The sequence below is a fragment of the Melospiza melodia genome, chromosome 12 (assembly GCF_035770615.1).
Source record: "Melospiza melodia melodia isolate bMelMel2 chromosome 12, bMelMel2.pri, whole genome shotgun sequence".
Taxonomy (NCBI): Eukaryota; Metazoa; Chordata; class Aves; order Passeriformes; family Passerellidae; genus Melospiza; species Melospiza melodia.
The window spans coordinates 7614994-7638209 of NC_086205.1; the positions used below are offsets into that span (position 1 = coordinate 7614994).

At 43.8% G+C, this 23216-nt stretch overlaps 1 protein-coding gene across 3 annotated transcripts in view; it reads left to right on the forward strand.

The window, feature by feature from the left end:
* The window catches only part of PAK2 (p21 (RAC1) activated kinase 2), a 46905-nt gene that overhangs the window by 9509 nt on the left and 14180 nt on the right, over positions 1 to 23216 (forward strand). For 2 of the 3 annotated variants that reach the window (XM_063166640.1, XM_063166641.1), the window contains exons 2-10: positions 11957 to 12164; positions 17084 to 17184; positions 17641 to 17791; positions 18357 to 18388; positions 18749 to 18856; positions 20116 to 20248; positions 20668 to 20731; positions 21184 to 21232; positions 23094 to 23206. In XM_063166640.1, coding sequence (XP_063022710.1) covers positions 11981 to 12164; positions 17084 to 17184; positions 17641 to 17791; positions 18357 to 18388; positions 18749 to 18856; positions 20116 to 20248; positions 20668 to 20731; positions 21184 to 21232; positions 23094 to 23206 — 935 coding nt within the window. In that variant the 5' untranslated portion in view covers positions 11957 to 11980. Of the gene's footprint in view, positions 1 to 5267; positions 5419 to 11956; positions 12165 to 17083; positions 17185 to 17640; positions 17792 to 18356; positions 18389 to 18748; positions 18857 to 20115; positions 20249 to 20667; positions 20732 to 21183; positions 21233 to 23093; positions 23207 to 23216 lie in introns of those variants that run through there. The other variant, XM_063166642.1, reaches the window with a different exon arrangement.

Below are 23216 nucleotides of genomic sequence, written 5' to 3' on the forward strand. Positions count from 1 at the left end.
AGTGTCCAGATGGGTGCTCTGGCTCCCTGAAAAGCACACAACAACATTATCCCAAATTTCAGGGAATTTGCTGCATTAAGCCGTAAGTGAATGTGTTGCTTATATGTGTGCAAGTAATTTTAAAGTAGAAAATCTGTAAGAGCACACAAGGAAAAGTCTGGTAGTGTCACAACAGGAGTGCTGGGATGTGAACTGCAGTAAGTGATTTCCAGAACACCTCTGCCTTCCTCATTGCTCCCCTTTTTAAAGCAAAACATGATTACAGTATTTAGTTTTTCTATTGAGGAATCCAGGTCTAATGTTCAGAATTGTGTCTGAGCATTCAGGATAATTTGAATTTGTGGCTGTTGTGCTTTGCACTTTTTTACTGTTTATTTTGTCTTGAAATAATGGGGAAGGGTTTGCCTGGGCTGCAGAATTGGTTGTATACCTCATCTAGGTACTTCGCCTCTCCTAATAGACCCAAAGATGCCAGGAAAAAACAAAATAAGGGATTGTGTCCTTATATAAATCTGTAAAACTTCAAACCTCAGCAGTGTAAGGAAGATGTGTAAGGAAACAGTGCAAAAATGTGAGTGAGGTTTCACCACGAAGCTCTGAGAATATTTTAGTAAGATCTGATTTCATCCTGAGCTGCTGTTGGCAGGGAGATATTGGGATGATCCTTCCTGTGTTGCATTCTCATTTAATGAGAAGATCGCACTGGGAATATCCAGCTCCAGAGTCCTCAGCAGAGGAGATGTGGACCTGTTCAAGTAAGTCCAGAGGAGACTGTGGAGATGCTCCAAGGGCTGGAGCTTCTCTGCCCTGGGCTGGGAGAGCAGAGAAGGCTCCAGGAAAGACCTTCCAGTGTCTAAAGGGGGGTTACAAAAAGGAGGGAGAGGCTTTTTACACAGTGCAGTGAGGAGTGGTTTTAGGATAAAAGAGGAGAGATTTGAATGGGATAATATTGGGAAGAAGTTCTTCCTTCTTCCAAGGGTGCCCAGAGCAGCTGTGGCTGCCCCTGGATCCCTGGCAGTGCCCAAGGGCAGGCTGGACAGGGCTTGGAGCCACCTGGGACAGTGGAAGGTGTCCCTGGCCATGGTGGGGATGAAGTGAGCTGAGCTTTATGGTCCCTTCCACAAACAGCTGTCCCAGCTATCAGCAGTGAAATTCCTGGTGCAGAAGTGGGATGCTGCAGGGAACCCAAGTCCTGTAGAAGTTTCCATGTGTGAAGAAGCCAATGTGGTCTGTTGTGACACAAATGGAATAAAGCTGTCCCAGGAGGAATGGTCTCTAATTTCTGTGTGGTGCTGCTGAATACACTGGAAATGAGCTATGTCCACCAGAGCCATCTCTGGAAGGGGTTTGGTTTTGCCATGCTCAAGTGCTTTTGGTATTTTCAGCTCCTGCATTTGATCTCTTGAAGCCTTTGGCCTCTCTCTGCTGGATTTGTGTCCAGTGTGGGTTTGAGAAAGGAAGCACCTTGAGCTTGTGTCATGCAGGGGTTTCAGCAAACTGGTGAACCTTCCCCAGGGGCTGTGGCTAGCTGGTCAGCATCTGTACTGGTGTCCCTTGGGATTGCCCCCTGTGGCATTTTGTGGCAGGTTGGCACTCCTGTAAGAAGAATCAAGGTTTGGCCTCAGGACTGCTGTGCCAAGCTGAAGTTCCCACTATCCTCTGGTTCCTGTGGTTGGAGCAGCCTTGGGCAGCCACTAGAGAGAAACAAAGAGCTCTATTCTGAGTGCCTGTGAAAAAGAGAGCTCTTCTGGAGGGAGATGTTTCATTTTCCCCTTTGTCTTCTCCCTTGTTACTCCTTTTTCCCTTAGCTGACATTTGACAGCTCTTCCAGTGTGATGGGGGAGTACCAGCTCCCTTAACCTTGGATTCTTTCTGCTTCTGCCACCCTCATAAACACTTCATGTTACCTCTGCTTTTTCCACTTCATGTTACCTCTGCTTTTTCCACTTACCTCTAATCTGGATGAGAAAGCCATGGCCTTGTGTTACCATTGCCCAATAATATTTCTGGAGGTTAAAAGAAAAGCTTAAAAAGCACTTTCATTCTGTGTTGGCATTACTGGTGACCCTTCAGCACTTTGCCAGCAGTCTGAGGTTTTTAGAGCTCTGTTGCATGGTGAATCTCCAGGTTAAAGATCTGGGAATGCTCTTATTAACACAGAAATGCACCAAACTGTACAGGTGCCTCATGTGGGGCAGCCTTTAGTCAAATAACTTTTGCTCTGGAATGTGTGGTCCCTCCCTGCCTGTAAATGTCAGCTTTAATTAAGAGAGAATCTCAACAATGAGATGCAAACCTTTTTTTTTTTTTTAATTTTCATGTAAACTTTCCATACTTGCCCTTTTCCCTATTCTCCTTTGATCTTTAGAAAACCTCAGCTATAAAAATAAAGACTGAGAAGTGTCTGCTAGGTGGTGAAATATGAGTAAGCACAAACACCCCGACTCGAGTCGTGGATTTGCATGCGCCGCCGGCTGCCTTGTCTGCCTTTAGTTGACTCAGGATTTTCAGCAGGCAGAAGAAAGATAATTTCCTTGTTCATTGCTGAACAGGCTGGTTCAAACACCTTGGAGCACGTGTTATCATGATGCATCTTTGCACAATGGTTCCTTGAAGGAAAACTCTGGCTGCGGGCTGGATAAAACAGAGCGTGGCCTGAATTTGGTGGGTAGGAGGCAGCTCCCCAGCCCTGGGGCACAGGCTGGGAATGGATCCCTTGGATCCCTCTGGTTTCATTCCTCCTCCACCAGGCTCCTCAGATCTCTGTATTCCTTCAAGGGCTGCCTCAGAGAAAGGTGAGATTGGTGTTTGTGTCCATCAGCACATCCCTCTGCCTTGTGTCTGTGTGCTGCTCTCATCAGCTGCCTTCCAAAGTGAGTTTTCCTGCCACATTTAGGGGAAATCAGGGAAATCACTTCTGAGGCCCATCTGGTGCTGTCACCTGTGGTGTTTGAGGTCTTTCAGAGGCAGTAAAGCAGAGAAGAGGTTCCTGGTTTGCTGGTGGTGAAATGGCACCACAGTTCAGCAGAGCCACATTTGTTTCATGAAGCAGAAGTGATGACTCGGGTGGGCGTTGGGTGCTCTGCAGGGTTCAGGGGACAAGGTGAAGATGAATCACTGCTCACAGGTGGCCCCAGTTTTCAGTGACCCAAACATCATTAATTTGCTATTACTAATAGCTAATAACTTACTGGTTTTTACCAGGACTCTTGCACATCTGGGCCAACTCAGATTTTCCCTGTTTATTTTTTTCAGCCGTGATCCTCCTCAAAAGACTGAGATCCCTTTTTGATTTCAAAAATGACATTTTTGCAGTCTGGTCACTCATTTTTGGTGCAAGACTTTGCACATCTGCTTTATGGAGTCAATAATTGCTTCAGGTTGTAATGGACTTCGGCAGTGGGTTTGAAGAATATTTTCCTTTAGGAAAGCTTAGGAACCCTTTCAAATACCCCTCATTACACATTTGTCGTGTGTAACTCAGTTCATGATAAGCACATTTATTACAGTTTTGGCTATTCCTTTTTCTGTTCTAAAGATAATTTCCTCTCTGCTTTTTTTATTCCTTCCGCTCAACTATGATTTTTATCTTCTTTTTTCCCCTAAATCTCTTTATCACTTGGCAATTAACAGTTGTTTGTGCTGTGTTTTCCTTCTGTTTGTGTGACTCAGCAAAAATCCTAAGGAAATTAATGGGTTGGAAAAAGACAAATTGGAAAGAATTTAGTTGGGTATGTTCTGTGTGTCATCCAGTTGGATTTTGTCAGGCCAGGCTGAGGTTCTCCTGCACCCTTGTTAGGAGTGGTAATATTATGTGTTTCCTCTGTAGCAGTAAAGGGAAGAGGCAAGGGAGGGACCTGATCTGATTATAAACTTCATATAGTTTATAATCAGGTTATACCATTGGTAGTTGGTTTGGTTACTGTGTTCCTTTGTAAATCTTAAAGATAAATTGGTTTGGTTCAGATATTTTTATTTCTGGGGTTTTTTTCAGCTGTTCTCTTAACTGCATCGTTTGAAGAGTGAGTGTCTTGCTGAGGCAAGGAGGGACTCGACCTGTTTATAAACTTCATGGTAGTTTAGTTTGGTTACTGTGTTCCTTTGTAAATCTTAAAGATAAATTGGTTTGGCTCAGATATTTTTTATTTCTGGGCCTTTTTTCTGCCCAGAATGCAGTTCTCAATGATGCAGTTCTCTTAACTGCATCATTTGAAGAGTGAGTGTCTTGCTGAGGCAAGGAGGGACCTGACCTGTTTATAAACTTCATGGTAGTTGATTTGCTTGCTGTGTCCCTTTGTAAATCTTAATGACAAGTTGGTTTGGCTCAGATATTTTTTATTTCTGGGTTTTTTTCAGCTGTTCTCTTAGCTGCATCATTTGAAGAGTGAGTGTCTTGCCTGTTTGTGGTTGTAAATCTGAGCTTGGTCGGAGGGTTTTAGGTCAGCGTAGGTTCCTCTGCACTCCCTATAAAGAAAACTAAATAAAAATAACTCAGTTTTCACGGGTGTGTGGTTTGGCATTGACCAAATCCTCTTTTCTGAGACCCCCTAAAGCTGGAAGGAGAGGTTCCAGCACATCCCATGGAAGTGGGTACCTGCTTTTCCAGAGGGCTGGCTCTGAGCATCCGCGGCTGTTTCCAATAACCGTAGGTGGAACAGATGATCCCTCTGCCTCTTCCTGGCCACTCTCACAGTTACTCTTCTCCGTGCTTTTGCACGAGTCCTCTCTTGGCAGGCAGAAGATCTAGGATTATGTTTGCCAAGTCTGCAAGAAAGCAATTCTTTGTCTGCCTCTGCTGGGTTTTTTTTTTTGCACGGTTTTCTCAGTTGAAATGATGAGATAAGTATTTTCAGTCTCTGAAGGTAGTCTCATTCTGTTCCAGAAAACTCCTTTTTGGAGCTGATTAAATAAATCTCGTGGATCCAAATGCTTCAAGTTGGAAAGCTAGACATCCCAAAAGACTTGTTTTGTTTTTCATGGAGAAGACAGTCTGAGATGTGCTGCTTTTGTGAATTTTTCTGCAGCAGTGAAATAATTTCGAGCTGCTGAACTAAGAGGCTGTTAGTGATGGGGCAGGAAGCTGTGGCTAGGTAGCACCATCTGAATAAAAACTTGTCAGAAAGCTGCTTTCTGCTAATCCCTGGGAGGAAGTGAGCTATAATCAGCACTAAGTGAGCTAATCACAGGAAATCTATTGCTCAACAGGAGCCTTTGAAAAAAAAAGGAGGGGTGCAGGGAGAAAAGAAGAATACCCATGGAGATTTTTCATTTTGCTTTTGGACACCAAAATCTGTTTGATCGAAGAAAATCGAATACCTGATGAAGTAAGGATCCCTCCAGTCTCCACTTTAAAACTGCACCTCTTTTCCAGAATAATGAAGCGTCAAGTCTCCTCTCTTCCAGTGTGGTGATTTTCAGGTATTAGGAGGCGGTGGTGTGGGGAGGCTGTGTTTAGGCAAACTACCAAAACCACTGGAGGCCTGGGGGGGATGAGAATGAGTCTCTAGGCATTTTCAGCAAGGATTTTTATGATATAAAGCCAGAGTGGGACATGACTACCTTAAATCTGCTTTGCCACTCCAGTCTTCCCTTGGAGCATCACACACCAGCTCTTGTGTTGTTCTGTGCTCCTTTTCATGTGACGCCTTCTGCCCTGGAGATTTCTTTCCCGGACGCCTCCTTTGCTCTTTTCCTCTGCTGTGGCTGTCCCTGATGCAGTGACAAGTGTGGCCAGTGGCCCCATGAGGCCCCCGGGGCAGTGGTGAAGGCTCTGCCCGGAGATCTGCAGTGGAGCCCTGGTGTCCTCTGCAGGGACTGCACCCACCAGCAGCCCTTCCTTCATTTCTGTTCTCTTTTCTTCAGTTCCTTCTCTCAGGCCACAGGCAGTTTTGCTGTGTTGCCTTCAAGCTGTGTGCGTGGCTCAAGTGTTTCAGGTGTTGTCCCAAAAGTGTCCTGCAGCTGTAGTGGCACATTAAAAGCAAAGTGGTTGTTTCTTAATGCCTTAATAGCCTCAAACTTGTTACTCCTCCGTTTTGCCAAATGGACTTAAATGTGATGTTTGTGCTGCTCCTCCTGTGTTGTGCTGCTGATAGTGAATGAGCTGAGTAATATTTACCTGCAGTGAAGAGCTGAGTTCAGTTTGCAGTCCTCTGAGGCTCCTCTGGCAGATTTATTTGATGCATTTCACTGATTCTGCTCAGAGATCAGTGGCAGTGTAAAGCACAGTACTGTGTGCCAGCAGCAGGAATTTAGGGACATGTTATCACGCAGCTCTAATGTGGATCTGTTTTGTTTTGGTTTCTTTTTCCAAGCAGTAGCCTGGTGTAGTTCTGCATTGCATCCCAGGCAGTGAAATACAGGTGCAGCCTAGACTGCTCAAATACATTAATTTGAACATTTTAAGAAGACAAATTCAGGTCATTGTGGTGTGAGAACTTCCTACACCAGCTGTTTGGTTTGGCACATGGTGCCATCTTCCTACCCCTGCTCAGGGCTTTGTAAAGCTCATGTGAGTGCACTGTAATCCAGATTTAAAACTGAATCTGCTCAAATACAACTGCTCCAGGGAAAATGTGAGTGTGCACTAATAGCAGAATGATTGATTTCTATTTTGTTTTATTTCCTTTCATCCTTTTATTCAATTTTCCTTTTATTTCCTTTCCTTGTCTGCAAGCCAAGTTGGAGAAGAAAAATGTTTGTTTTTTTCCAGAGTCAGGGGGGCTGAAGGGCAGCCCAGAGCTTCAGCTGGGATGGGAGTGCGTGTCAGGCTCCATCCCCATCACGAGGGAGCTGGGCTGGCACCAGAGCCGTGCTTAGGAAGTCCTTCAGGAAGCAGCCAGCTTTATGCTCACACAACGGGAACTGGGGGGGACAAACAACAAAAAAGGGCAAGTCAAAGCCAAAGCATTCATGACATGCTGCAGCAGTGTGTGTTTGTCAGCTTTGTGAGAGCGCTGCCCAAGCCTCACTTCGGCTTTTACTCGCTGGCAGGGTTACGTTTCTCTGGGTGTTTTCCCACCAGGGACAGGAGTGGCTGTCTCTCTCCTGTGACCTGTCCTTGACCTTGGGTTTTGGGGCCCTTTCCATCCCCAAAAGAGGAAAGACAGCGAGCAGCAGGATGTAGATTGTAAAAATGAAACTTGGAGCATGTGAACGTGGTGGGCAGGTCCCTGCAGGGGCTGGGAGGGGACCAGAGGTGGGTTCAGCCACACCAGGAGCTCCCTGTGCTTGTCTTGCCTCAGCCTCTCTGGGCAAGGGTGGGGAGGTTAATGGTGCTGAGTTAACTGTTGGACTCAATGATCTGATGGGAGAGAGGAGTTGCAGTTGTGAGGAACTTCTCCAGCTTCTCCAAGTGTTGGTGGTGAGGGATTCAGGACACCCAGACCCTTCTGGACCCTCTCTGCTGCCTCTGCAGAAGAGCACATTCGTTCTTTGGCTGTGTAGAATGGAGAGAGCACTTCATTTTCACTGCCCCAGTGCAGGGCAAGAAACTTTTGTCCAAAGGAGGAAGGAGTGTCCTGTACTGGGGATGAGGACTGATAATCAGAGCCCTGTGGTCACCAGCACTGGCACCTGTGACTGTGTTTGTGGGTTAAGCAGCAGAACTGTGGGGAGAAAAGCTTTTAGCTTTTTTTGTCTGTCATTTTGGGCTGCAGTTGTGTCCTGTGGTGGGACTGAACCTGTCTGAAGGCTGTAGTTAAGTGTTATTTGCAGCTTCTCAGCTTGTCTCTGTGGTTCAATCCATTGCTTTCTAGTTCTTGTACTAAATGTAGTGTGAGTAGTGGTTGTGGGGGAGCTGCTGATGTGCTTGAACACATTATTATTACTGGCATTTCCTCCACTGGCAAAGATGAAAGTGAATCCCTCTTCCTTGTATTACCTTTAGCATATTTTTGTAGGGCTGCTCAAATTCAGGTTAACTATTTGAGAAAATGTCTTTCAGCCAAGCTAAAAAACCCATCATTACTTGTGTTGTCTGATTGTGTCAGAGAAATATGAGCCTGACATCCCCTTTGCTGGGTTACAGATTCCTGGCAGGCACTGGAAAAAAATTCCCCATGTCTTTGCAATTCCCTGCAGATCAGCAGGGCAGGCAGTGGGTGATGGTGCAGGAGTGATTCTGTCTGGCTGCTGCTCTGAACAGGCTCCTTCTCTTTTGGAGAGAGCAGAAACAGAGCTTTGGGGGTGTTTACACTCTTCTTTTAATTTTTTTCCATTTTTCAATCCCTGCTCCAGTCATTGTCTATAATGCCAAACCTCTGTAGCCATTTCCAAGAGCTTCCTGACACTGTGGAAACTTTCCTTGCATGATAAAGGCAGGATAAGGATAAAGGAGATGGGAACTGCTCTCCTCTTCAGCTGAGTGCAGAAGAAAGAGGGCTCTTTGGATTTGAACCTGGACAAAATGATTGATTTTTCACTTCCCATGGTGACTGAAGAATCAGAACTGTGCTTCATGATGTTCTTGGCCTGAGTGGATCTGTTGTCATTTATTTAAATGATTAATTGAAAGCTTTGAAATGGACCTTTGTGCAAACTAGGTTTGAATTCAGCACTTAATTTTATTAATGATCTTTGAAATGGCCACTCAGAAATTCTACCATGTCTTGTTAAATAAATCACAGTTTAAATTGTTCCTTGCAGCTGAGGTTTTCCTAGACCACAGATTGAGTGAGCTGGAAGGGTTTTGGTGCTGGAGGCAGTCCTTGAGGTGGGAAGCTGATGCCTGAGCTCTTTGTGTCACTGCAGTTTGCTCTACCAGCCCCGCAGGTTGTTTTTCTGCTTTCCCTGAGCTCCTGGGCTGTACTTTGGGCAAGGTCAAGGATCTCTGTGAGCACTTGGACAGTCAGCAGCTGATCAGAGCTGCAGCTCTCAGGGTTCTGCTCAGATGCTCTACACCAGTTCCTTGGAGCGCTGATTTCCTCCTGTAATAAATTTGGATTTCCATATCCTTCCTTCCAACTTGTTATTTCTCTTGAGCACACAAGATACTAAGGAATAATATGTTTTGGCTCAAGATTGAGTATGTGATGAGCTGCTTGTCACTGAAAAGGAAGGATTTTTACTAGAGTGAGAATTTGATTTTAAAATTACAACAGCAGAAGCGCAGTTGGTTGATTTTTTTTTTGGCGTGTTTCTTTTTTGTTTTTTTAAATTTGTAGTCTGAATATCACATGGCAGTGTTGTTAGTTTAGTGACTGGCCTCTCTAAGGGAGTGTGTGGGGAACTGCTGTGGGTTTGGAGTGCCAAGTCTGTTCTTGTCCAGTTTCAGGTGCAGGTGAGTTGTTTATCCTTGCATCCTGCTCTTGCCCTTATCAGACACCTCAGAAACACTGCTCAGATTAGGGAAATAATAGGGTTTGCTTTAGAAAAATACAAAAGGCCACTCTTGATGTTGTTTTCTTTGCCCAGTATACCATTTGGGCATACAAGTTATGTGATGCACTTATTTACCTGCTATGGTTTATTTGGCTGTCTGATTGCATTTGCTGCAAAGAAGACATTTTTTGTTTTACCTGTCCCCATTTGGATACCTAATGATCCTATATCCACCTTTTTTCTGAGTTTTGATTCACAGAAGTGACATAGATTATGGTTCCCTGTATTACCATCACTCCAAACTCAACTTGAATATATATCTATATATACAAATATATATATTTATATATATATGAATATATAAAAATACATATATGAATATATAAAAATACACATATGCATATATATGTATAGGAATATATACATATATATGAATATATCAGTTTGATTTGGTGCCTCTATTATATGTTAATAAAGGAAATACCTTAATTGATTTATACATCTCAAATGGGTGGCATGTCCTTGCTGCAGTGTCTTGTAAGGGAAGCATTTGCAATTAAAATCCCTGTGGGTTGGCTGCTCAGGCCTGCTGTTGGATTGCAGGATACTTAATTTTTGTACCCCATATTATGGTGGAAAACAAGAAAATCTTGCAGATAGCTTGCAACACCTGAAATAGCAATCAGTAAGTTGATTTGGAAGAGTGGTGGTGTTACTGTCAGGTTGGATGTGCCACACACACGTGGTCAGGGTTTAAGAAGAAAAAGGTTTTTTATTCTGTGTGTTCTTTAGCTTATATACTCTTAATAAAAAGTGTGATCTTAAGTCATTAACTACATCACAATAACTTATTATATTAATTGGTATAAAGCAATTTGCATCAATATAATTGGCAAAAGTTTGACAGAAATTTAATAAGACACCTGTACACATCTACTTAGGCGCATAGTCTAGCTTACAAAATTTTTCATGTATTTTTTCTAATCTGTTTCCATGCTGACAGCCTTGTCTTCTTCTTTGCTGTGGATACACTTGAAAATCATTAATTGTTATTTCTTGTATTAACTCAGCTTTGCTTGCAGGCCAGCTGTGCCTGGTTCACAGGTGCATCCCTGCAGCCACGTTCAGGTGGCAGGTCTGTTTGTAATCCATCAGCAGAGAAGGCTCCGAGGCAGGGCTCTGCAGGTGGGTGCTGCGCAGCTTGGAGTGCTCTTCCTCCTGCCCTCCAAGCCATGGAGCAACCAGCACACGTCCAGTTTCTGCTGTTCTGCCAGAACATTGTGCTGCTGGTGCCTCTGATGATATATTACAGAAATTACATTCTCTCATGGTCATTTATGGGAATAATTATTGTTAATCTCCTTGAGCTTCACAACATAAACCAGAGTGCTGCTCCAGTCCAGGCTGCTGGCCTGACTTGTGTGTCTCTGTTGGGGTTTGGCAGCATTCAGGCAGCCTGTGAGATGGCAGGGAATGACAGCCCACGTTGTTGTAGCTGTGCTGCTGGGCAGGATGCAGGTGTTGTGCTGTTTGGAGCACAGTAACTGCCAGGGGATGGCACTGCCTTGCTGTGGCTCTCGTCAGTGGCACTGATCATGTGAGTCATGCCTTGAGATGTGATGGGGAAGCTGGTGGGCACCAGGAGGCCATTCATTTCCCAGTGAAATTCCCATTTCCCTCTCCAACTGTTGTGAGAGGAGAAGGAAGTCAACACAAAGATGTGTTGGCTCCTGTCCCAAAGAGGTAGCTTGTCATTTGAGGGAACAGAGGAACTGAGGGTACATTTGTTACTGTTTGTTACCTGTCATTGAGAAGTATTTTCTGTACATCTTTCTTTGTGCTCTTTACTCTGTAGCACACAGGCTGCCTGTTTCCTGGTGATCAGAACAAAAATCCCTGAAATACTCCAAGGAGGGAGGAAATGTTAGCAGAGATCTTTCTGAATGGGGAATGTGTCACGTAGATGTTTTATTGTGCTGTGGTTGCAGCTCCAGCAGCTGTTTGTCCCGTGTTCTCACTCATGTTTTTGTTGAGGATTCAGGGGATTGTGGTGATACTATGTGTTATTTTCTGCAAGTGGAGAAAGTTTGGCGCCGAGTGGGGAAGCAAAGCAAGCCTCATTCAGAAGTGGGTCCTGTGGATCTCAGTGCTGAGCTCTTTAATGTAGGCTGTGTGACTTGGGTAGAGATGTTTTGAGTGCCACTTAATGTGGATAGTGACCTGAATTATGACTTACAAACATAATCTGTTCCTTTGTCTGATAAATGACAAGAAGGGAAGGCTTTCAGAGCTGTTTGGTACTAGAGCATGAAGCTTTTTGGACTAGAGCTACCCCCAAAGGATGCTGTACTTTGTGTGAACAGAACCAGATTTGGAGTTGTTCATTTGGTCTGGGTTACTTTTATCACTGGAAATGTTTGTGGCTCCATCCCACAAATGCTGCTGCTGGCACAAATGAATGGGTGGCCCAGAAGTGGGAATGAGGAAGGGATTTGCTTCCTTTGGTGGAGGCGGCAGCGTCTGCGTTCCTCAGAGTTGAATTCACGCCTCCTTCCCCTGTGCCAGCAGAAGGAATGGTACATTCATGTACTCCATGCTCTTTTCCTGTGTTCAAATCCCATTTTTTTTTCTCTTCCAGGGCTTCCCCTAGCTATTGAGAACCATGTCTGACAACGGAGAGCTGGAAGACAAGCCCCCTGCCCCTCCTGTCCGCATGAGCAGCGCTATCTTCAGTGCAGGGGGCAAAGACCAGTTACCAACCAACAACAGCTTTAAACCCCTGCCCTCTGTCCCAGAAGAGAGGAAACCCAGGCATAAAATCATCTCCATATTCTATAATGAAAAAGGTAAGATGCCTCCTTTTCCCACTCCTATTTTTATTCTTTACTCTCCTTGTAAGTTTTGGTGGTGCTTTAGATGTCAGAGTCCAGCCTGTCCAAGGGGATTGGAAGAACAGCCCCTGTTAGTAATGCATTTCCAAACAGCCCTGATCAATGTTTGGCATTCTTGGGGATCATGTTACTTAGATGCAGAATTCTGATTCAAGCTGAGCACCCAGCTGGTTTGGAAGTTAATTCATGTTGCTGGTCATTTATGTGGCACCTTGACAAGGAAAAAAAGTCAGTAAAGAAATAGTGGTGAAGGTGCAGTTGCATGAAAGAAAACTCAGGGAAATTACATATTTTTGTCTGTGGAACTGCACTGTTAGGATTGATTACTAGTGGAGATAAACCTGGATTGTTATAAAAAAGATTATTTCTGAGAAAAAAAGTTGCTATAATGAATACTAGACTGTATTTGTGTGTTATTTGTCCTCTTTTCTGTATGGGAAGTGCATGTAGAGGTCTTTATCCTGGCTCTCCAGAATGTGTGTCCATGTACAATAAAACAGTGCATAGATAGAAACACTTCTAACGGAGATGATAAAACTGCACAGAGACTTAAGCCTGACCTAAATCTGCTAAGCATTTTATTAATCTGCTGGTTAACATGACTTTTAATATGCACCTTGGAGAGGACCCTGCTGCTCTTGATGCCTTCTGTGCTCTTGGCTCCCTGTGCCTCTCTGCTGGTGTGCTGGGCAGGACTGGTTCAGTCATGCTGACACAGGTTTGGTTGTTTGAAGAGATTCTGCTCCTCTGGTTGATTATTCTCTTGGCTGAGTGTTTTCCCCAGGGCTGGTTTTCACTCTCTCTCAGCTGTGTGAGCAGCTCTGCAGCCTGCCTCTCCCTGGAGATCAAACCCAGAGAGACAGGTTTCCCTCTGTTCCCAAGATCTGGCTTTCTGCTCTCAGCAGTAGAAGGTGTGTTTCCTTTTTTGGAGGATGGAAGGATTTGGCCAGTGTAGCTTCTGGAGGGAGAATATTTATTTCATTTATTGTGAAATAGCCTGTTTGTGGCTGTAGCAGTGGTGGTCTTTCTACTGACATGGGTGAGCCCCAAAGTACAAAGTCTGCAAGGAGAACATGAGAAGCTACCACAGGTTGGTGGCAGCACCCCAAGAGAGACTGCAGCCCTTGGGATGCTGAATTTGGGTGCTGAAGGTGGCAGGTCTGGGTCTTGTCAGGTCAGTGCAGTGCTCTGTGTCTGGAGCAGGTTCTGCCTTAGCCCTTCAGTCCTGCAGAAATGGGTGTTTGGCCATGTTCTTGTTGGTCCCACAAGGAAATACTGCAAGGAAATCTCGTGAAAGGATCAAATCTGTCCATCTTCAGGCAAGATTAGGAGTTTAGGAGCTGGAATGGCACTTGCCTTTCTTTATGCTGTTGCATTGGTGGCTCATCAGAGCATTTGAGCCCTTTTACAGACAGGGATGAAGCAGAACATAATGAAGTAGAACATAAATCCCACGTTAAGGAAGGTTTTCCTTGCTCTGAATTAGTAACAAATGAATTATGAATGCAAGTGAGAGCTTTTTGTCATTCCATGGCACCTTTTTTCTCTTTTCATTTAGATGGTGGGTTTGTTCATTGCTGCAATGGGGAAGTGATTGAAGAATTATCTAAAGTTGTATTGGCTCATCTAAAGTTGCTTTGGAGTCCTTTGATGATTATTCAGACCACTCTAGATATTGACAAGTACCAACTTTGGGCACATTAATCTGCATATTTATTTAGCATCTACCTTCTGATACTTTGTGTTGCAAACTGAAAGTAGGAGAAAAGATTTCTGCAGAGAAAACTACATTTTAGAGGAAATGAGTGTCAGTTTGTGTTTTCTAGATGTTAAAAAGTAATTCAGCTAATGTCCTTCTGAAAGAAAAGCAGGCTTTCCTGCATGGCAAGATATTAGGAAAAATGAAAATTGAATTACCCAAATTAGAGAAACTATCTGGAAGTTGTATCTTTTTAATTTGGAAGAAACTTGTCTATTGCATGACCTGCAGCAAGGCTAAGATAAATATCCAAAGAAGGATTTTGGCCCTCAAGTCTGCAAAACTGGCTGTTGAGTGTGAGCAGAACAGAAGTGGGCACAGTGTCTTTCTGGCACTCACACAATGGTCAGATGTTAGTTGTTTTGTTCATTAGCATGGCTGGGACACACCCTCCCCAGAAATGCCCATTTAAATCCTTCTTTTCTTTAAATTCAGCTGCTGGGAAGCTTTGCAGAAATATTAACTTTATGCTCAGATTTAAAAAATACATTGGGACTGCATGCAAAATAATCTGTCAAACTGGGGTAGAAATTTTGTCATGGGAAAAATGTCTCCAGGCACTGTCAAAGTTTAACAAATCTCTCCAGAAATGTTCAATTTTCCTTTTCAGAAAATGAAAAAATCCTTGCCATTATCCAGGAATGTTGTTTGGCTTTGTCTGCACATCTCTGTCCATATGATTTTGCAAGGTCCCTCCTGGCCAGCCTCATCTGCTCCTGGATCTTCTCTTGGGAGGTTCTTGTGCTTTGGGGGACTTGCAGATGAAGAGATTTAGCAATTACACAGTTTCTGTCCCAAGTCTGAGCTAGTTCTGTGCTGAAATAATCCTAAGGGTTTGAAGGGATTATTTAATCACCAGTCATGGAAGATTTTTTTTCCCCCCTGGTTCCATTGTTTAGGATAAATGAAGTGATACTCATCTTCTTACTAGAGCACTTTATTGCCATGAATTTTCTTGGCCTGACTTCTGAAATGAAAGGAACCTCTGTGTGGTTTTGGAAAGCTTTAAAATAGTCCCCTAAAACCAGAAATGTTTGTCTTTGAGCAGAAAGCACTGAAGGAGGTGCTGAGGGCATCACCCAGATCCTGCACATCACGTGTTTGGGGGCACATTTCGGTGTGGTTTCAGCTGGAGCTCAGCAGCTCCAGGTGCACATCTGGAATCAGCTGCCTGCTGCCTCCAGCTGTTGGGAAACAGCTGTGCTTCTTGAATTCTGTATGGAATTGGGTTGGTGGGAAGCAAGGGCAGCCTGAGGATGGTTTTGCCCTGGGAAGTACTGAGGCTGACACCTTGCTGAGTGCCTGGGGAAGAGTCTGCTTGTATTTGAGGCATCTTCTTAATCAGACAGAGCCTTTTTCCAGCTCACCAAATCCTTCCAAAGGACCTGTGTGTCTGCACAGGGCCAAATTCTGGGTGCCATGACCAATAACAAAATGATCAAACACCCATTTCTGCAGGATTGAAGGGCTAAGGCAGAACTTCTGCACGGCACAGCGCCCAGACCTGCCACATTCAGCACCCTCAGTGGGCTGGAGTCTCTTTTGGGGTGCAGCCACCAACCCGTGGTAGCTTCTCATGTTCTGCTTACAGACTTTGCTCTTTGTGCCTCACCCTGTGCAGTTGGGAAGGTGCATTGCCCTGCACTGGAGGAATTCCTGTTTCCATCCCAGGGCTGGGAGGCAGCGTGGCCTCACCATGGCCTTGTTCTCAGAGCTGAGGATGTCCTGCCAGCACATGACTCACCGGGCTTGCCTCTGGCTGGGGCTGTTTGTTTGAAGTGCTGCTCTGCTGTTCCTGTGGGCAGAGCAATGGCTTTCAGTCTCCTTGCCTTGCCTACTCATGGGATCTGTGTATTTTTGGAAGGAGTGGGTTTATTTACCCAGCACATGCTGAAGGGTTTGAGCACCAGCTCCTGTTCACTGCATGTCAAGTGCTCCCAAACAGGAGCCTTCCTGAGAAATACAACTTTATATATATATATTTATATTTATATTATTCTCCTTTGCTTCCGCATAAAAACCTGCAAGAAATAGATCAGAAATGGTGCTTCCCTTGCTTCTCACAGCAGTGAGTTTCTCCTGTGTGTTAATGAAACATCTGACAGCCTGTTTGCTTTTTGGCTCTGCCCTGTGCAGCCATATTAAAGATATCCTGTTTATAACAGCCGTGTCTTTCCACGGCATTGTTCAGCTCCAGCAGCCCACATGGCTTTTCATTCTGAGTATTGTCCTCACTCCCCGTGCTTCCCTTCCCAGCAGGAGGGGATTTCACATGGATTCCTGCCTCTGAGCAGCACCAGCTTTGCTTGCTGTCTAGTAACCAAGAGAGTGCTGCTTTACCTGCTTTTTCTATACTCAAACAACAGGACTTTTAAGGTGAATTTAGAAACAAAGCAGAAAAATTAAATTAAAATAAACCCCCCTCCCTCCTGAGCCACACCCTGAAAACTCCCAAAACAAACAAACAAAAATCCAAAGCCTGAGGTGTTAGAAAATATCTTATAAATTCAATTGACTCTAGGTTGGATTGTGCATGTGGTCCTTCTAATTATTTGTTCCTGCTTCTGGTACTTATTATGCTTCCCCCACCTTTAATTTAAATTAGGTAATTGCTCTGAGGCTATAAACTCTTATCTTCATCACAGGAAGTCTTAGTTTGCATTAATTACCTTGAATTGAAGTAGTGAGGCAACTGAGTTTTAAGTGTCTTTAGGGTGAACTTGAGGTTGAACTGAAGTTGTCTTTTCTGCTGTTCTTAATCTATATTAAAATGTCCTTTTTTGCATTGTAAACATTTAATATGTTTAGATTTCATGTGCTCAACTGAGCACTCAGGCGCTCTTAATCTCTTATTTTCTTACTGCCAGAGTATACATTATTTGAATGGAACAAGGAATTACAGAATCCTAGCACAGTTTGGGTTGGAAGGGAATGAAAACTCATCCAGTTCCACCCCTGTCATGGGCAGGGACACCTTCCACCATCTCAGGTGGCATCAAGCCCTGTCCAGTTTGGCCTTGGACACTTCCAGGGATCCACAGCTATGCCAGGGCCTCCTCATCCTCACAGGGAAGAGTTTCTTTCTAACATTGAGATCTTTGAATGTCTTTTTCAGGAAGCAAGAAGAAGGAAAAGGAAAGGCCAGAAATCTCCCCACCATCAGATTTTGAGCACACCATCCATGTTGGCTTTGATGCTGTCACTGGAGAGTTCACTGTGAGTATTCCTGCCTTGGAGCAGCTCAGGGAACACCATGGGTCAGTGCTGCAGTGAAGCCAAGGCAGAGCTTTAGAATAAAGTGCAATTTAGTCTTTGTTTTTACCAAGGAGCTGTTTTTCCTTTGTGCTTGCACAGCACACTGTGACCTGTTAGTGCTCCTGCAATGCCAGTGGCACCTGGGAGAGCCCTCCCTGACAAACCCTCTTCAGTTTGCTTTATTTACTGGGTGACACTGGATCTGCTGAGTGTTTCTGTGTTCCCACTCCTCACATCTGGCCCAGCATACCTGGAGGAATTGTGTCCTGTGATCTGTATTTCCACCTTTGGCTCCCCATCCTACTCATGTGCTTAAGGCTGTGCATGTTATGCTTTTATAGAGGGAAGAAATTGGTTTTGCTTTCAAAAAACCTTTAAAATACAAAAAGGATGCCTTAAATCCCCTATATTTTTTAGGGAATGCCAGAACAATGGGCTAGGCTGCTGCAGACCTCAAATATCACCAAGCTAGAACAGAAGAAAAACCCCCAGGCGGTACTAGATGTGCTGAAATTCTACGACTCCAAAGACACAGCAAAACAGAAATATCTGAGTTTTTCTGCTCCAGGTGAGAGCCTAGTGTGCAAGACACTGGAGTTGGGAATTTGGAGCACTGTCTTCCTCTATGTCAGAGTGATAAATCAGGTTCAAGTGCTAAAATCAAGGTGCATTTCAATGAGGCACAGATATACAAAGATGGATTTAAAACTGACTGGAAACTGGCGTTGTCCAGTTAATTTCCTGTTTTAAGTGGAGAGGGGAAGAAAGGGAACTGCATCATTCAGAAGAGCAGCCAAAATGAGCTTGAATGGGCTGTGTTTATCAAGCTGGGGCTCTGGGACTGGGATGAACTGGTTTTGTGCTGGAGGCCTTGCTCCTCACAGCTGGCTCTGAACTTGATGTCACCAGCTGGTGACATCAGCAGTGCAGAATAATTTGTGACTCCTACATGGGGGGCTGAGAGAAGGACTGTCCCATAAACAGGTGCAGTTTCACAACCTTTCTTCCAAATTCTTTCCAAAAGTAGCTTAGTAATTAAGCTTTGTAATATTCTTACCCTGTACTTGACAAAGTTCACTTTTTATTACTTCTTTTCTGATGATTTTATGTATTCTGCTATTTGTCCTGTTTAGAAAAAGATGGTTTCCCTTCAGGAGCACCAACGGTGAGTGTGTTTACTATTATTTGGATATTTTGTGGTGCATACAAGTTCAGGTTTTCTGTACTTGTAGTATCCTGAATCTTGAAGTATTAAACTGTGTAAAGATTAAAAGTATAAAAATTAAGAATTTTTTTTGTGGAATAGAAACATAAATTTGGGTGGTCAGTCACATATTTTACTGCAGCAAGTGTTTGAGTCGGATAATAAAATGTAATAACTGAAGGGTAGACTGAGTGGTTTAAGTTATTTTCTTTTGACATACGTAAGAATTATTTTATTTTAATGTGAAGAAAAAAAAGTAAAATCTTTAATACTGTGGGAGAGAATTCATTTATCTTTTTTTAAACTTTGGTAAAAATGTAGACCAATGCCAAAGGTTCAGAACCATCAACAGCTGTGGCAGATGATGATGAGGATGATGAAGAGGCTCCTCCTCCTGTGATTGCTCCACGGCCAGATCACACAAAATCGGTGAGCAGCTGTAAAACTGACAGACCTGCATTCCTCAGCTTTGCAGAACTTCTGCTTTTTAGGAAAGTGTTTTATTTGGGCAATAAGGTGCTGTTAGTTTTTGGGGGAAAGTTCTGTTTTTTGAATTTGCTAAGAAAATACCTAATTTCTGAGTATCAGTTGGCTTAGAAGTCCTGTAGTTAATAGAATCATAGGATCATTTAGGTTGGAAAAAACCTCTCAGATCATTGAAATTTGTCAGTTTGTTTGTTAGCTTGTGTTGAAGACATCCAGTTATGCTTATCCTTCAACTCAAGATGTGAGGAGGAGGAGGATTCTTATTCCTAAATAAAACCTGTAGGCCATTTGTGTAACTTTCTGCAGCACAGTGATACAGGTGTAATGTATTTGCTTTCCTTTATTTGATTGGGCTGCAGCGTGGTAGCCCCTCCAAGTACACCACCTAAACCCCAACCAATGCAAATTTTAGATTTGAAAGCTTATTTCACTCACAAAGCCATCAGCACTACAGGAACAGTGAAATGCTAGAGAAGATGTTAATTAAGTTTTAGGGCAGCCCTCATCTGCACACCTTGGTAATGGTGTCCCAGGGGTCCCACTTAGTCCAGCTCCTTCTTTTGGCTGTGGGAGCTGTTCATTTTGCCTCTCCGCTGCCCACTTTTCCCAGGAGTGCAAATGTGAATTATGTTTATTTGTCTAGGGAATATTGCTTTATAATTTCCTACTCTTGGGATTTAGACATATAAAAGGTGAGAGATCCAGAGCTGGATATTTCTGGAGTAGCTGTGTATATCTGTGTACAGCTCAGGAGGAAGTTAAATAAAGCTCCAAGAAATTAAATCCCTTAAAAAAACCTTAAATTGGGGACAATTGGGAAATATTTGAGAATCTTATCCTTCTTTTCATTGCAATCAAGTATCTTTTTCCTTCAGATCTTAGCAGAAGTTGATCTCACTATTAAATAGTGATTTCTGCTCTGTTAACTGGTATGGGTTATAAAGAATAAGCAGATAAAAATCTGAGGAACCCACTGTGGAATCTCCTGGCATCCTCTCTGTTCAGGAGATGCCTGGATCTCTTTGAGGGGTCAGTAATGTTGCCAGCATCTTGTTTAATGGAGCTTTAATGTGTCTCAGCTCTAATTTCTGCCTCCTCCCTGTTATAAAATGTTGCTTGGGGATCTTTGAGGGCTGTGGTGGCTTTCAGCTGCAGGTGAGTGGTGGCAGAGCAGCTGCTCAGGTCTCTGGTGTCCCTTGCAGATTTACACCCGCTCTGTCATCGACCCCATCCCTGCCCCGGCCGGTGACACCTGCGCCGACAGCGCCTCCAAAGCAGGGGACAAACAGAAAAAGAAAACCAAGATGTCAGATGAAGATATCATGGAAAAACTACGTAGGTGCCTTCATTTCAGATAAGCAGGGGAGCAGTGGGAGAGTTTTGGCCTCAGCCTTGCTTTGTGTGCAGTGCTTGGGTGGCTTTGTGTGCAGCAGCGCTGGCTTGGAGGGTTTGTAATGCTTGGAGCCCTGGGGGGTGGAAATTAAGGACAGAACAGGTTTGGGATTTTGTCATACATGCACATCACAGTGTCACAACAATCAAACCATAGTAACAAAATAGTTTCTGCTGTTGCTTGTTCCATAATCATCTTGGTGATGATTTTCCACTGTGTTAATGCTCCCCTGAAGCTTTGGCTGTTGATGCAGCAGCTTTGCTACTTGAGCTGAGCCACTCTTGTGTGTATCTTGGTCAGGCCAGCCCTGCTGTTGAGGGGCAGTGAGATTGGACTGAATTTTAATTGTTTTTTTCTTCAGGCACTATTGTAAGCATAGGAGATCCCAAGAAAAAATACACCAGATATGAAAAAATCGGGCAGGGGTAAGTATTGACCCCAACTTTTATCCCCAGTGAGCCAGTGTTAGCAGCAGGGTGCTGTTCTCTGCCTCACACCACTGCCTGTGCAGGCAGAGATGTTGGCTGCATTCAGCAGTGATAAATCTCAGAATCCCACTCTAGTTAGGGTGGGAAGAGACCTTAGAGCCCATCCCTTAAAGTTCCACTCCCTGCCATGGGCAGGGACACCTTCCACTATCCCAGGTTGCTCCAAACTCTGTCCAGCCTGGCCTTGGACACTTCCAGGGATGAGGCAGCTGTGACCTCTCTGGGCAGCAAAAGTAAAGTAAAGAAGCAGTGAAGGCATCACTGGAAAAGTGGTGGAAATTTTGAATTGAAAACTGAAACAATTTTGTGTTTTTGACTTGGCTGTTCACGTGTGTGTTTGTTACACAGGGACATGCAACTTGCTGTAACATTTTTCTTTCTCTTCACAGGGCTTCAGGTACAGTTTTCACAGCTATTGATGTGGCAACAGGGCAGGAGGTAAGATTGCTGTGTTCATTTTTTGTTAAAATGTTCTTCTGTAGGTGGCCAGAATGATTTGAGTGATTTCCTTCAGTGGCTCCCATTGTTGCTATCACCTCTCAGATCTGTTTGTCATAGTCAGTTTTAACAATGTGCCTTGTTCTATAGTAATCAGATGGTGAAAGCTAAAAACAGAGATTTGTCTTTCCAATGAAAAGCAGAGAGAGTGAGGTGTTCCAGAAGTGAGTTTGTAAAATGGTTTATCCTTCAAGAATTGCATACTTTGTTGTGTTATGTTTTCAGAAATAAAATTTTGTTTAGTCTTTGCACATTTGGCTGTGGCTGTCTCTAGGGAAGCAGCTTGTCTCATGTGATGCCCTCAGAATGTCTTCTCCATATCCTGCTCTTTGCTTTTATCCCTTGGTTTCTCCAGTGGAATTGGTGGCATCAGGAATACTCTGCATGTTTGTCACCCACTGGCCATACCTTGGGAGACAGAGGGCTTTTGGGACTCAGAATTTAGGAATTATTTGGCTTTGTTTAACTTCAGATTTCCTTCATTTTCTTTAAATTCTTTCCTAAATTTTCCTTTAAATATCCCCAAGCAGGCATTCTTTAGGTCACTGATAAGTAAATGTCCTTTCAGCAGTAACCACATTCAGCAGTCCTGCAGTGGAGGAATACATCTTGATGCAACATGAGCCTTGCCATCACCTCAGTGTCTCTTAATTTGCTCTCTACACACTGCAGTATTTCATGTCCTCTTACTAATTGTAGAGTGAATTTTGGGGTCCAGGGCCTTTCTTTGCCCTGCTCTGCACTTTTCCAGGCAGTTGATGGCTTGCAGCCTTCATGCAGTGCTCAGATTTCCTCTGCTTAATGCCTGAGGACAGAGTTAGGTTTGTTCAGTAAGAGGAACACTCCTCTTAGAGCTGCACAGTGACAGGACAGGAGGGAACAGACAAAAATTGCCATAAGGGAAATTCTAGTTAGATATTAGAATTATTTCCCTCTCAGACAGAATGATTTGGCATGGCACAGGAGCTCAAGAGAGGTTGTGGAATATCTGCTATTGAGGTCTCCATTCCAAAATCCCACAAGACCCTGCTCCACCTCCAGTCGTGGTTATTTTGTCACTCTGTGCTGCAGAATGATGAGAATTTCTTCCTTTAATGTCCTTGGCAATATAATAACAATCATTTTTACAGGGTTATGTTGGTTCTTATGTTTGGTTTTGGAGTCAGCCCAGGTTGTCTTGCAGAGCTCCAAAATGCCTTCTCAGAGTGTTGGAGTTAACAGAGCTGGGATGATTCTTCTCCATTGTAAACTCTCTAGTACTTGTCCTTGTTATTTATTTCCTGGACGAGGTGGGCCTTTATCTTCCCTTTTCTGTCTTGGGTAGTTCATTAATGGCTTTGAGAGGAATTTCCTCTGCCTCCCAGCATTCCTTATACCCAAACACCAGTTTGGTCAGAATAAAGAACAACAAATTGCTTCACCTTGCATTGGTGGGCTCAAATTTTCTCTTTGAGTGCTACAGGATTCTCTTCTGCTTCAGGCCTGTTGATATGGAATTGAGTGAATATCCTTCTGTCTTCTGAATGCCCTTTGCTGTTTGGTCTGGCCTTTCTCACTGTTTGTGGATCCTTTCAGCTGCAAGAGGATGATGTTGGCCATGGGTGCAAGTTGTGTGCTGATCAAGCTGAATTCTTTTAAGTTATATGCTGATAAATTAACAACTTGCCAGCCACAAACTCTTCTAAATTCCTTTAATCCAGTTACAGGATTCCCTCTGCCTTTTCACTGTATTAAGTGTGACTGAAAGGTTTGAGTACAGAGGTTTGAGATTGCTGTTTTATTTTTATTTTGCCCTATTCAGGTAGCTATTAAACAGATCAATTTGCAGAAACAGCCCAAGAAGGAGCTGATAATTAATGAGATCTTGGTAATGAAGGAGCTAAAGAACCCCAACATAGTCAACTTCCTGGACAGGTAATTGCAG